The sequence below is a fragment of the Salmo salar genome, chromosome ssa22 (assembly GCF_905237065.1).
Source record: "Salmo salar chromosome ssa22, Ssal_v3.1, whole genome shotgun sequence".
Taxonomy (NCBI): Eukaryota; Metazoa; Chordata; class Actinopteri; order Salmoniformes; family Salmonidae; genus Salmo; species Salmo salar.
The window spans coordinates 23,433,505-23,448,939 of record NC_059463.1 but is presented as its reverse complement, the minus strand read 5'-3'; the positions used below and the strand labels follow the sequence as shown (position 1 = coordinate 23,448,939).

Genomic DNA, 15,435 nt, shown 5'->3' with positions numbered 1-15,435 from the left:
AAACGAAAGGCACTCCGGCCAGCAGACGTTTTCCCCCTTCGTTTTAATCAATTAATCGCTTTGGCATCTTTGTTTGAAACCCCCAAATGGATTTAGACGTAAAAGTGACACATGAAACGGCTCTATTCCCAGGCCAGCCCTACTGATGTGGGATCTTATCAATTGAGAGATTCATGGTGGAACTCCCACTGGGCTCTCTTTTAACCCTCTCCCCTGGTTTCACACACTGTTTCTATTTCCTATAAAGGCTCAGAGAAGTCAAACGGACCAGAACAGTGCTACTGCCGCATTCTGCTTCCTTTACACCGGGTGTGAAGGGAAATTCACAGGAAGTGTTTCATGTGATAATATAGCAGACAGAATATCTAATGCCACCCACGAGAATGCAGCAACTGGGAAAGCATTAAACATTCAGAGTAGCAAGGAAATGCAGATGTCGTAGACTTAGACATCCTCCTCAACTGATGTTGTCACTGTGACAGCCATCTGAATTTACATAGTGTTTCATTCGTCCATTTATTCAACTCAACCCCTTTTCACATGCCTGGTCATCCACTTCTATATCAGCCTTGATTGATTTGTTATTGATTTACACATTCAGTGAAAGGTTGCTATCTTAGGAACTTGCATTCAAAAAAGCATCACCAGTGTATTGTAACATGTATCACATGTTAAGCATCTAATTTGATGTGGGGTCTATTTCCTTTTTCCTCAGGTTAACTCCCATTGCTCCACTCTGCTGTGAAGTCGTGTTCACATGTTTTCCTTTTGCAGTGACAAGCTTGTAGGTTTCCCCTAAGACAGCCAGACGATAGACTGCTGATACTGTATGATATGCATGAGCTCCGCTCCACATCTTCAACCAGCCCCATTGGACCACAGGATCCCCACAGGATCCCCTGTGTGCATAGGGCCCTAGCCAACAGCCCTGCTTTATGACACAAAAAATCCTGAGCACAGTGTCAATGCGTTTAGCTGTCATGAGTTGTTGGCTAACCTGTCCTTTTCTCTTTCCACAGCACCTCCAAACAACATCTCAGTTTCGGCAGAGAACTGTCCAGCTCCATTCAGCCGGTACCAGGCCCAGAACTTCACTCTGCTGTGCACTGCAAAGGGAGGCAAACCTGCACCTTCGGTGAGTCACACATTTAGGCACTTGAACATGCTATACAGTGCACATACAGTGCAGTATATATAGGGCCAGACACACATATGACTTGGAGCCAATTCACTGTTAACAATCATTCTGAAAGGTTCCAGTCATGTGTACCCCACTGCATTGAGCCATGACCACAGTCACGGTTGAAGCATACAGTATGAGGAAAAGTAGTTGTAGAGGGGGATGTTTGAAGAGATACATTTCTTTGGAAGAGTTTGACTTGTGAATCATAATTACTACAAATACACCAGGCAACGTAATCATTAGAGATTATTTGAAAAAATATCATCCAGAGACAGATGTGTCGTCTGAGTTAGGATCATTAATCTTATCACAAAGTGAATCATTAATAATGATTGTACCAGGAATTGCCATTAGACATCGTAATGTCCCCCAATGCTATTCCCTCAACTTTTTGAGATGGCAGACAGGGTATTAGAGATAGCTGAATCCTCATGCTCCTCTGACTTCTAGCATATGAGCTGCTTGAGTGACGCCACTCGCTGTTCATCCCTACTGGTCTATTAATCATGGTCCACGGGTGTATCATAATGTATTCCAGATCCATCTCACAGCTTATCTCCTGCAATTATGAACCCAGTGAGAGGTGAATACAAGGTGAACATGATTTCCGTCTCTCAGGTACTGACTGACTGGTTATATAAAGCCACATGAGTACATTCCATGGTCTTCCTAGCACTCTGGTATAAGGATCCCACAGTCATTACACTCCTGCACTGCTGGACTTCTCTACCAACCTTGTTGGAGGAAATGAGATAGATCTGAAAGGCCATCTCTCCAAATATTTCTGTACTCTGTTCATTAGACTCCCTGAGTAGCCCTGGTAATAGGGAGAATCAACTCATGTGTCACGGCTGTTTGAAGGAGCGGACCAAGATGCAGCGTTTTCGTAATTCCACATATTTATTAAAAGTGAAACTGAATGCAATACAATAACTTGAAAATCCAAAACAAACCGTGACACAGAGAGGACGACATACTACTCAAAAGACAATAACCCACAAACAACATGCCGAAACACCCCTACTAAATATGACCTCCAATCAGAGGCAACGAGGACCAGCTGCCTCCAATTGAAGGTCAACCCAATAAACCCCAACCTAGAAATAGACAAACTAGAACTACAACATAGAAATAGAAAACATAGAACAAACACAAAAACACCCCCGTCACGCCCTGACCACTCTATCATAGAAAGTAACAACTTATATTGGTCAGGACGTGACATCATGCAATCGGTTAGAAATTTGCTTTCAGAGATGGCGATGACTCATCAAATCACTGATGCTTCTACAGATTTGGTCAGACTGTAATCTTCTGTCTAAATACATAGAGAAGGTAGTATAAAGGGTAAATGCTGACTATGCGTGGCCATTATTTGCTCTTCCTGCTCAGTAGCAAATATCAAATATCAAATCAAATGTTATTGGTCAAATGCACATGGTTAGCAGATGTTACTGCGAGTGTAGCGAAATGTTTATGCTTCTAGATCCGACAGTGCAGCAGTATCTAACAGGTATTATCTAACAATTTCCACAACAAAACCTAATACGCACAATCTAGTAAAGGAATGGGATAAGAATATATAAGTATAAAATATACAGATGAGCAGTGACAGAGCGGCTAAGATGTAATAGATAGTAAATAATAGATATTGAAGGATACAGTATACATGATATACTAATGAGATGAGTAATACGAGATATGTAAACATTCTTAAAGTGGCATTATTAAAGTTGTAACGGGCATCGTAAGGATTGGACCAAGGTGCAGCGGGAACATGTATACTCATCTTCTTTATTAAATTAAAAGAAGGAAAAACAAACAAATCACGTATACAAAACAACAAACGACACTAACAGTCCTGTCAGGTGCACAGACACAAAACAGGAGACAACTACCCACAAATCCCATAGGAAAAACACCCCTCTTAAATAAGACCTTCAATTAGAAGCAACGAGGAGCAGCTGCTTCCAATTGAAGGTCAACCCCATTAACTAAACATAGACATAGAAAGACTAGAACTAACATAGAAAAACATAACATAGAACATACACCAAAAACCCCGGAACACTCTAAACAAACACCCCTCTTACATAAGAACATAGCCCACATCCCCCGAAACACTCTAAACAAACACCCCCTGCCACGTCCTGACCAAACTACAATAACAAATAACTCCTTATACTGGTCAGAACGTGACAAAAGTGACTAGTGTTCCGTTTATTAACCTGTTGAGGACAGACGTTCCGCTAGCGGAACCCTGTTCCGCCTGCGGAACCCCTAGCCAACAGCCAATGGCATCGCACGGTGCTAAATACAAAACCAACTAAAATACCACAATTCAATTTTCTCAAACAATCAACTATTTTACACCATTTTAAAGATAAGACTCTCGTTAATCTAACCACATTGTCCGATTTCAAAAAGGCTTTACAGTGAAAGCAAAACATTAGATTATGTTAGGAGAGTACATAGACACAAATAATCACACAGCTGTTTTCCAAGCAAGCATATATGTCACATAAACCCAAACCACAGCTAAATGCAGCACTAACCTTTGATGATCTTCATCAGATGACACTCCTAGGACATTATGTTATACAATACATGCATGCATGTTTTGTTCAATCAAGTTCATATTTATATCAAAAACCAGCTTTTTACATTAGCATGTGACGTTCAGAACTAGCATACCCACCGAAAACTTCCGGTGAATTTACTAAATTACTCATGATAAACGTTGACAAAATACATAACAATTATTTTAAGAATTATAGATACAGAACTCCTTTATGCAATCGCTATGTCCGATTTTAAAATAGCTTTTTCGGCGAAAGCACATTTTGCAATATTCTGAGTACATAGCTCAGCAATCACGGCTAGCTATTTTGACATCCGCCAACTTCGGGGTCACCTAAACTCAGAATTACTGTTAGAAAAATTGGATTACCTTTGCTGTTCTTTGTCAGAATGCACTCCCAGGACTTCTACTTCAACAACAAATGTTGTTTTGGTTCCAAATAATCCATAGTTATATACAAATACCTCCATTTTGTTTGTGCGTTCAGGTCACTATCCGAAGGGTGACGCGCGAGCGCATTTCGTGACAAAAAATTCAAAATATTCCATTACGATACATAGAAGCATGTCAAACACTGTTTAAAATCTATTTTTATGCTATTTTTCTCGTAAAATAGCGCTAATATTCCAAACGGACAACGTTGTATTCATTCAAAGGCTGAAAGAAAAAAATGGAGAAGTCTCGTGACCGTGCATCTCCAGTCTCACTGTCCCCAGGCTGACGACTTACAAACTCTGCTGCTGTACTTTGCCCAGAGACAGCAGACACCCCATTCCACTTTCTGGCGGCTTTAGAGAGCCAATGGAAGCCTTAGAAAGTGTCACGTTACAGCACAGATGCTGTAATGTTGATAGAGATGCAACAGAAGGACAACAAATTGTCAGACAGGGCACTTCCTGTATGGAATCTTCTCAGGTTTTGGCCTGCCATATGAGTTCTGTTATACTCACAGACACCATTCAAACAGTTTTAGAAACTTTAGAGTGTTTCTATCCAAATCTACTAATTATATGCATATTCTAGTTTCTGGGCAGGAGTAGTAACCAGATTAAATCGGGTACATTTTTTTATCCGGCCGTGAAAATACTGCCCCCTATCCCAAAGAAGTTAAAGTGGCCAATGATATCAAGTCTATAGGTAGGCAGCCGCGTCTCTGTGCAAGTGGTGGCTGTTTAACAATCTGATGGCTTTGAGATAAAAGCTATTTTTCAATCTCTCTGTCTCAGCATTCATGCACTTGTACTGACCACGCCTTCTGGATGGAAACGTGGTGAACAGGCAGTGGCTCGGGGGGGGGGGTTATTGTCCTTGATGATCTTTTTTGCCTTCCTGTGACATCGGGTGCTGTGGGTGTCCTGGATAACAGGTAGTTTGCCCCCGGTGATGCGTTGTGCAGACAGCACCACCCACTGGAGAGCCCTGCGGTTGTGGGCAGTGCAGTTGCCGTACCAGGCGGTGATACAGCCCGACAGGATGCTCTCAATTGTGCACCTGTAAAAGTTAGTGAGGGTTTTCGGTGACAAGCCACATTTTTTCAGCCTCCTGAGTCATTTACATTTACAGTCATTTACAACACTAACACTGTTTTTCTGATCAATTTGATGTTATTTTAGTGGACAAAAAATGTGCTTTTCTTTCAAAAACAAGGACATCTCGAAGTGACCACAAACTTTTGAACGGTAGTCTCGTGTTTAAGCCGTTGAATTGCGGCTCCACTTGGTCTCTGTACTGACACTTTGCTTGTTTTATTGCCTTACGGAGGGAATAACAACACTGTTTGTATTCGGCCATGTTTCCAGTCGCTTTGCCATGGTTAAATGCAGTGGTACGTGCTTTCAGATTTACAATATGCTAATCATTATAGAAGGCTACTAGATTAATCACAGAGATTGATTCGATTGGGCTTGTTAATTTACTTTATGCCCTAACATATCCCGTTAAAACCTACTGAGGTCATTTTTACCCTTCAGTTTACATACACCTTAGACAACTACATTTAAACTCAGTTTTTCACAATTCCTGACATTTAATCTTAGTAAAATGTCCCTGTCTTAAGTCAGTTAGGATCACCACTTTATTTTAAGAATGTGAAATGTCAGAATAATAGTAGAGAGAATGATTTATTTCAGCTTTTATTTCTTTCATCACATTCACAGTGGGTCAGAAGTTTACATACACTCAATTTGTATTTGGTAGCATTGCCTTTAAATTGTTTAACTTGGGTCAAACGTTTCGGGTAGCCTTCCACAAGCTTTGCACAATAAGTTGGGTGAATTTTGGCCCATTCCTCCTGACACAGCTGGTGTAAATGAGTCTGGTTTGTAGGCCTCCTTGCTCGCACACACTTGTTCAGTTCTGCCCACAAATTTTCTATAGGATTGAGGTCAGGGCTTTGTGATGGCCACTCCAAAACCATGACTATGTTGTCCTTAAGCCATTTTGCCACAAATTTGGAAGTATGCTTGGGGTCATTGTCCATTTGGAAGACCAAGCTTTAACTTCGTGACTGATGTCTTGAGATGTTGCTTCAATATATCCACATAATTTTCCTCCCTCATGATGCCATCTCTTTTGTGAAGTGCACCAGTTCCTCCTGCAGCAAAGCACCCCCACAACATGATGCTGCCACCCCCGTGCTTCACGGTTGGGATGGTGTTCTTCGGCTTGCAAACACCCCCTTTTTCCTCCAAACATAACGATGGTCATTATGGCCAAACTGTTCTATTTTTGCTTCATCAGACGAGAGGACATTTCTCCAAAAAGTACAATCTTTGTCCCCGTGTGCAGTTGCAAACCGTAGTCTGGCTTTTTTATTGGCGTTTTGGAGCAGTGGCTTCTTCCTTGCTGAGCGGCCTTTCAGGTTATGTCGATATAGGACTTGTTTTACTGTGGATATAGATACTTTTGTACCTGTTTCCTCCAGCACCTTCACAAGGTCCTTTGCTGTTGTTCTGGGATTGATTTGCACTTTTCACATTAAAGTACGTTCATCTCTAGGAGACAGAACGTGTCTCCTTCTTGAGCGGTATGACGGCTGTGTCCTCCCATGGTGTATATACTTGTGTACTATTGTTTGTACAAATGAACATGGTACCTTCAGGCGTTTGGAAATTGCTCCCAAGGATGAACCAGACTTGTGAAGGTCTTCACATTCTTTTCTGAGGTCTTGGCTGATTTCTTTTGATTTTCACATGATGTCAAGAAAAGAGGCACTGAGTTTGAAGGTAGGCCTTGAAAACATCCACAGGTACACCTCCAATTGATTCAAATGATGTCAATTAGCCTATCAGAAGCTTCTAAAGCCATGACATCATTTTCTGGAATTTTCCAAGCTGTTTAAAGGCACAGTCGACTTAGTGTATGTAAACTTCTGACCCACTGGAATTGTGATACAGTGAATTATGAATGAAATAATCTGTCTGTAAACAATTTTTGGAAAAATTACTTGTGGCATTCACAAAGTAGATGTCCTAACCGACTTGCCAAAACTATAGTTTGTTAACAAGAAATTTGTGGAGTGGTTGAACAATGAGTTTTAATGACTCCAACCTAAGTGTATGTAAACTTCCGAATTCAACTGTATGTATCATTCAACCGATTCATTAAATAACCTTTGAACTTTTGTTTAACTGTTAGGCTGTGGGAAATTAGACAAGAATCCTGCCTTTTTATACTGAGTATTATTTAATCCCATCTCTTTAAAAATAAATAATCACTAAGCCAGCCCAAGCATAGATCAGGGACTCAATACAAAAGCACTCAGAGGTTCAAGCATTAAGAGGAGGCAAGTAACATTCATGTTACGTTTTTCTGGATAACGATCGAGAGGTATGAGTGGGCAGATAGAGTTATGAGGCGGAAACTGGTTGACCAGGAGAGTCGTCTCCAAGGAAATGTAACCATTTCAGTCAAAGCAACTGTGCTTGAAATACTGTATGAATAATGTGTCTGGGTTTGTAACATGGCTAAGCTATGATTCTAAGTAGTGGAGAAGAATTGTGTTGACTCCAGAAGACGTTGTAATGCCTCTGTGGAGAGTTAATCACCCTGCCAGAATTGCCCAGTGCTGTAGGACTAAATCAAAACTCAATAAACAAATTTTGACAGTGTTCAGAGATAGATTTTATAACAGGAGTGTCTCTCGACTCCTCAATCCTGCACATGTCTCTTTTTAATCTCCTTAAAGATCTAGTGCTGTGGTCCAGTGGATGAAAGCATTAATAATAATAAAAGTCAAATAAGAAGAAATCACCAGCATAGTATTTCCAATGTTTGCATACTTTTTATGTGCACATTAGAAACTAACCAGAGGAAAACATAAGGATCTCACATGGTACTGTCCAGTACCTTTTAGGGCACATGTGTGGATAAAGAGAGTAATGGTACATTTTTGTACCCAACATTTTGAATATGAAGGTACAATAATCACACTCTCAAGAAAGGGGTAAGGTGTGAAGCTACATTTCTGTTTCCAAGGGTACAAATGTATTTTGTTTACCCCCAGTACCCACCATAAGGTACAGTGGCACATGTTTTGCCACATACAAGAAACGGCTTTGTCACTGAGTTGGTACCCTTTGTACCATAATCATTATCATATTTCCTAGAATGCTCTACTGCACGTAGATGTTTTATAATTGTTTTTAATATCTGCGTTTTTACATGTACATTGATTGATTGATTAATCTTATGCTACACAAAGATAAACAACTTACATTTTTCTAAACTAATCTAAACTAATCTAATCAGATTTTATGCACCCATTACTGAAATAGTTGTTCCAGTTTAAATGGTTTAAGTAGTCTCCTCACAATGTTCCTAATCCCGGCAGTCATTATGAATGAGGGTTGCAGGTGAATAAAAATTCCAACTGTTGGATATCCTAATTCTGGCTGGATTCCAGTAGGAATTACATATCACTTTGCAAGCAGTATAATGCAACTTGCAAGCAGGGTTGCAAAATGCTGGTAACTTTCTCAAATTTCCCAGGTTTTCCAGAATTCCCTTTTGGAAGATTCCTGAAATTGAGAGGGAATAAGCAGGAAATCCATCAACCAGGATTTCTTGAAAATCGGGGTATCTTGCAACCCCACTTGTAGGCCTGATGTGCCTGAAATGGAATGAATTCAACAACTCTACAATTCACTCAAAGGCAAGGCACACTGGGAAACTATATTGGAGGCATGGCTTAGTGTGGCCGTGGCAGTTCATTATTTTTGTGTTGTACCTGTTTAAGTGGTCTATGGTGGAGGTACATTTTGTCACTTACTAGGAACATCCCACTGGGCACACGCTGGTTGAATCAGCGTTGTTTCCATCTCATGTTGAACCAACGTGGAATATATGTTGAATTGACATCTGTGCCCAGTGGGATATGGCTTTGTCACTGTGGGGGTTGACCAGTTCCTACCTCAGATATGAACTGGGGGAAATGATGTTCCTATAACTAAAGGTACAAAGGATGACCATACAGGATACAAACCAAGTGACAAGCAGTTATTCTCCTTTAAGAACAAATCTAAACCTTTTTTTCTGAGAGAATACTGAATTGGCCTGGGTTTTGTGACTGCAACTTCAAACGCCTTTCTGCCTTTTGATGACACTAATTTGCTCTTTGTCAGTGCTGTTGCCTGGCATCTTATTACAAAACTAGCTGTTGTCAGCTCTATTTTCTGTCATATCTTTGCAAGCCCAGTCTTAGATGCTTTTCTAAATGTTTATCAAAGCATGTTCTGTGTTTATACAAACGCCATTTAACTGGTCAACAGTTTTGGTTAGCCTACATCCTTTCACATTGCAGCTTATGTGCTCAGCCACCATTTGTTTCTAGGCAGGAGTTTTTTAGGTTGAGGCCAGTGGTGTAGTGGAGGGTAAATGCAAGTAAACAGTTTACCCATAATTTGCAGAAAACACATGTATTCTTTCACTGCAACCAACGATCGTTTTACCCACATATTTCTGTACCACTACATCACTGGTTGAGACAAAATGTAACACGTAAGCGTAATCAATGGCTGTATACAAAGAGCTGTGCACTGACTGTGCATTCCTTTCTTTCACCAGTTATTCACCAGAACGCTTCATTTGTCTGCTTGTAGCTTATTATACAAGGAACAAGCGTGTTGTTGTCACTAGGTACTGTAGAAGGTGCATCATCTTCCGTTTTAGATACTTTTAACAAGCTATTCACATAATAGTAATAGTTCTCATGACATCCATTACAGAATCCTCAGAGCACAAGTAACCATTGATTGAAAACGGGAAGGATAATGACGGCTAATAATGAGAGATGATTAAGCTTCTTTCTCTTTCACTGTCTCACTCTCATGTGCTCTCTCTCTCTATCTCTCACCTTCTGACAGCACAATGATTCATTGTGGCAACATTAAGGTATATTTGAGCCATTGAGTGAAGAGAACGGGTTATTGTTACTAGGGTTGCAAAGGGAGGGTATATTACTGGAAACCTTCAGTTTGCCAGTTAATTACCAGAATTTGGGTATTTTTCAAGGATTGTATGTAATCTATAACAATACATCTAGCGGCCCTTTTGGGTACTTATTATTTTTACAGGTGTCTGTAATTCCATCTTTTTATTTAACTAGGCAAGTCAGTTAAGAACAAATTCTCATTTACCATGACAGCCTACCCCAACCAAACCCTAACGTGCGCCGTCCTATGGGACTCCAAACACAGCCGGTTCTGATACAGCCCAGGATTGAACCAGGGTCTGTAGTGACGCCTTTAGCACTGAGATGCAGTGCTTTAGACCGCTGCGCCACTCAGGAGCCCTTTCTGGCCCTCTTTGTGGCCTCATCACATGCAAAATATATGAAATAGTTAAATAAGATGACTTTCAAATAAAAAATAGAATGACAGAGCTGTAAAACAATATCCTAAATATAAAGCATCAACTTAGTGAATACCATTGGTGTTTAATATGAGGGTTTCAGCATGAAATATTTATATATATTTTTTTACACTTTTATTTATTTTAGTATGTATTTGTAGTAAATGTTTTGGCATCAAACTGGTAGCAGTTGTGAAAAAAGTAAAATGTTGGAAGAGTTCAGAGTTAATTGAAAATAAAAGTTTTTTTCATTAATTAGGCTATTTTCTCTTGAACCATATGGTCTATCTACAGACACTCATGTACAATATGGACACAGATATACAAAATTAATACTATGTATATATATATATATATTTTTTTTTAAAGTTATTAAAGTATAAATTACCAAAGTTATGATAGATTGCCATAGATTGTCTGTTAATTACCAAAATTACTGAAGATTCCAGTAACTTTGGTAAGGTACCGGTAGCTTTGCAACGCTAATTGTTATGTTTCAAATGAGCTTTGGAGTCGAGGTGTTAGGGCCAAGGGGTTAAGGCTGGCACTATCTGAAGTGCAGGTGCTTTTCATCAATGTCTATTCACAGGCGGAATGCAGAGCCTACCTCATGTCGCACGCACCAGCTTAATTTCACCACCACCAATGCATTGTGCTTTGGCGGGCGTTCAGAATGACTTCCTTGTTTGTTTGTCGAAGCTCTCTCGAATCCGACTGAAGCAGGTGGTGTGCTCTGGCTCTATTGTCTGAAGCATTTGGGGATGTAGAACAGAGGCGTGATTGATAATCACTTAATTCCACTGTGAAGGACCATGCATAAAGACCATTGAAAACCACAAACAGCTTCTCATTACAGCACAGCTACCACTGCCCACTGTCTAAATTACAGCCAGCAACAAGACTCATATGCTGACCCCCAAAAAAGTAGCCTGCTCAAGACATCTCTATAACAGTGGGGTTTTCATTGCCTTGAGCATGCTGATTAGGCCTAACCTAAAGTAAGTGAAAACTGGACGGTTAGGTATTTTAGGTAGGTGGATCAGTTTGACTTGTGAATATGAAGATATCAATTCCAATTTCTTCTACCTAAGGTGTATTTACAAATTTAAAGAAACGTTAAGATTAATCAGTGTATTTCTTTCATAATGTGACCGAGGATTTCATAAAAGGGAATGCATGAAATGTAACAAAAGGTATTTTTCCCACCACTATGTAGTAATCCATTCTCCATTGTAAGCTATGGGTATAGTAAACCAATAAAATACAGAATAATTCCTATTCAATCATTGAAACTATTTTTAAAGCCTTCTATCTCCCAGAGAGTACCGTCTATCACGTATATACAGTACGTGTGTGTGAATAATCCTGAATTATTGAACCACTTCAAGATAACATATATAAGAAAAGAAAATAATAATGGGATTGTATAGACATCTGTAATGATGCTCTCTCCCTGGCACCTGAGGTTCATATGATGCAAACCTCCAGGCCTTACACAAGGTATCCTCACTCTTACTATCTTGGAGTACATGCAGGGAAATTAGGGCATGCCAATGATTCCTTCGGTACAAAACAACCTTGAGAACAACAGTTTTCTCTGTCAAAATGTATAGTATTGTAATTAAAGAAAGTAGAAATAAACTGAATGTACAGTAGTATTAACCTTGGAGATCACTACACTTAGTTTTTACAGCATTGGCTGAGTCCTTGTGACTTACAATGGGTACAGCACTCACTTCATTGTTTGGGAAAGTAGGAGAGATAGTGCCCCACACTGGTCAGGAGTAGATACATAAGATGGGACTGCATCAAATGTGCCATTGCTTCTGCAAATCTTGATCATATTTCCCCTCTCTGAATAGGAATGACACATCATAGAGCTTGTCTTTGTTGTATGTTCTGGATCAAATCAAGGTGATTTATAGATTCAACTTCTTAAATGTCAATGCAGTCAGCCATTCCATCACCAGTGACATAATTAAATGCTTACAGCCCACACAATTTTTTCCGAAGAGCAAACAAGCACAAGTTCATTACACTATCCTGTTTCTCCACATTTCTTAGCAATTTGGTTTTCTACAGTACCCAAACAAAATGATGATTTATTGTGCAGGTAGGTAGTACAGAAGGTAATGGTGGGAGTAAGGTCGATGATTAGCTGATACTCTAGAGTTGTGAAAGTTGTTAAACGGAGTCAGTTTAGGAGGCGTTGAGGTCAGTACATACCAGAACCTATAGTGCTCTTAATCTCCCTTGATGTTTCAGGTATAGGCCTACACAGTGCAGTCAACACAGCACTGATTAGTTGGTTTATATTCAAGGCTCTGTATTTTTATTTGTGTTACTACTGTACAATATACACTGTAGTACTACTGTATTATCTTGTTACTTGCATGGATACTGTACATGCATTGTTGTGCTACACAAGGAGATATAGTACACCATATGGAGGAGTCAGTTTAATCCCTTGATCGTTGTTTAACCAATGGCTGTGGACTGTCTATGATGTGCTGTAGCTGAAGGCCTATAAACCTGAAAGTGTTGTGTTCATGTTAGGAAGAGTGTTGGTTGTCTGTTTTCTCCCTATTGTTCACATGGAGCCATGCAGAGTCAATCCCCAGGAGCATGGCCTTACGTCACAGTTGTTTACACAAATTACTGCTATTTACACAGCAGAGTGAAAAGCCCCTGAGGTGGCGCCAAATCAAAGCATGCCTCAACAATCCCCTTTTACAGAAAATCGAAACATTGGCGTAAAATGTACAATATAGGGTAACGATACTTTGTTCTCGTGCAAATTGGTTCCAAATGTCCAAAGGTCCTGTAACTGACTGCGGATGACATTTTTCTCTTCAAATAAAGAAAAGTGAAAATCAAAAATCACGGTATGAGTAGGGAGCTTCACAACTAGCGATGCCAAGGGCAGTAGCTCTGCATCCTGATTTTAAAGCTAATATCTGGAGGTTATGTGTTAAAATAGGAGCTTGAATTTCCTGTCAAGAGATTAACCAGCCGGAGATCATTATATCCTCATGATGTAAGGAAACTCCTGTAATATCATTGAAAATCCCTGCTGAACACCAGCACCGAGCAAACCCCTGACACATCTCCTCTTCACCAGCTCACTGGTGACTGAATAACCACATCCCATTATCACAACTTGAAGTTGTAATACGACAATTGGAAAGGATATACTGTAATTCAACCCTCTTTCCGCTTTTTTGTTTGTCTCTCGATCTCTCCCCCTCTCCCCTCGGTCTCTCTCTCTCTCAGGTGTACTTTAAGCGGGATGGAGAGTTGATAGAGGTGATATCCTACATCCACCCCTCAGCCGAGGACGGCGGTGGCTCAGCAGGGGTGCGGGGTGCCAGGCCACTCATCAGCAGAGACCTGGACGACACCAAGCTGCAGAGGTCCCTCTCCCTGTTGGACCCCGAGGGCCGGCCAGCCCGCATGTTCACCGAGAGCCCTGAGCATCGTTGGACCCCGGGCCAGCACACCCAGGGTCGGCAGCAGAAGGAGCAGCCCAGCCCTGCCACGGAGATCATTCCAGAGACAGTTGTGAGCCGGGAGTTCCCTCGCTGGGTCCAGAGCACTGACCCACTCTACTACTTCAGCCACACTCACATCTCCCAGAGTGATGGCTCTGTGCTGGTGCAGGCCAGACTCACCTGGACCCTTAACCCCCAGCTGGACAATGACGCCATGTTCAGCTGTGAGGTCAAGCACCCAGCACTGTCCATGCCCATGCAGACAGAGGTCACACTGGGTGAGTACAACAGAAATATCGCACCCCTAACCCACTCCTCTCTCCTTGTTTCCCCATCGCCGTACTCAATCTCTGAGCCTCCTTATGTGTCCCTCACAAATCTACTCAGAACAACACTGATTTCCATTTGATGCTTAATTGTGTAGTGACTGACAAGGCAATTAATCGAGCTGTCTGTTGCTAAATTGAGTTAACTCACAACCGTTATTGAAGAAGTCAACCTGAATTAAGGAAGTCAAATGAGAATTTATACACAATCAGCCACGTGATGTCCTGTATTGGAGGAGGTTCTTGGAGGAGGCGATGCAGTGCTGATATGATAAACAGAAACATTACGTTTACTGAGAAAAGATTAAATGGTAGAGGGCGGAGTGTGGTGCAGTAAGGAGAAGCTGCTGCTGGTACAGGTACAATTTACACTCTGTGTGCACACTTAATTTCCTCAGAGCGCCAGATTTTCTCCTTCACACCTTTAGAGGGGCCTTCTCCTCCTGCTAGTTTCCCTTTCTCACCGTGGTGTGTTGATAGACATGGGGAGGCTCTAACCGCTCACCCTTTAACTGTGTGAAGCTTTTGGAGTTTTGCTGTTAGAACAACAACAACAGCGGAGCTAGAAAAACACTCAACCAACACAGAAGGACCAGTGTTTAGGGTCTATAAAGGATTTACAAATCATGGCTAACAAGTGCCTATGTGTCAGCCTGCATACTGCAAATAATACACATTCAATCTGTTTATAATTCTACCCTTGTATATTAAGTAACTTCCCAGTGAAAATCTCACATAAATTGTAGAAGAAGAAAAAAACACACAGACCATTTAAAAATGCTTGCTATATCCTCATAGAACATGATGTCATCTCCTTGTGGAGGATGAGCTGGCAAATCAGCAGTTTAGAGAAGGATGACCTGGTCAATTAGAGGTCTATTTACATGATTATATTTAATGACCGGTATTCACCCACACCATTCTGTTGTTGGGACGCACCCACACAATTCCATCACAAAAAAGCTGCTTGTTAACATACTTAATTGCAATTTTTTGGAAGGAAAA

General features: G+C 40.8%; 1 protein-coding gene across 2 annotated transcripts in view; it reads left to right on the top strand.

The window, feature by feature from the left end:
• igsf21a (immunoglobin superfamily, member 21a) overlaps positions 1-15,435 on the top strand; it is a 265,550-nt gene that overhangs the window by 222,758 nt on the left and 27,357 nt on the right. For both annotated transcript variants that reach the window (XM_014166637.2, XM_014166636.2), the window contains exons 5-6: positions 1,020-1,135; positions 13,887-14,382. In XM_014166637.2, the coding sequence (XP_014022112.1) occupies positions 1,020-1,135; positions 13,887-14,382 (612 nt within the window). The remainder of the gene's footprint in view (positions 1-1,019; positions 1,136-13,886; positions 14,383-15,435) is intronic.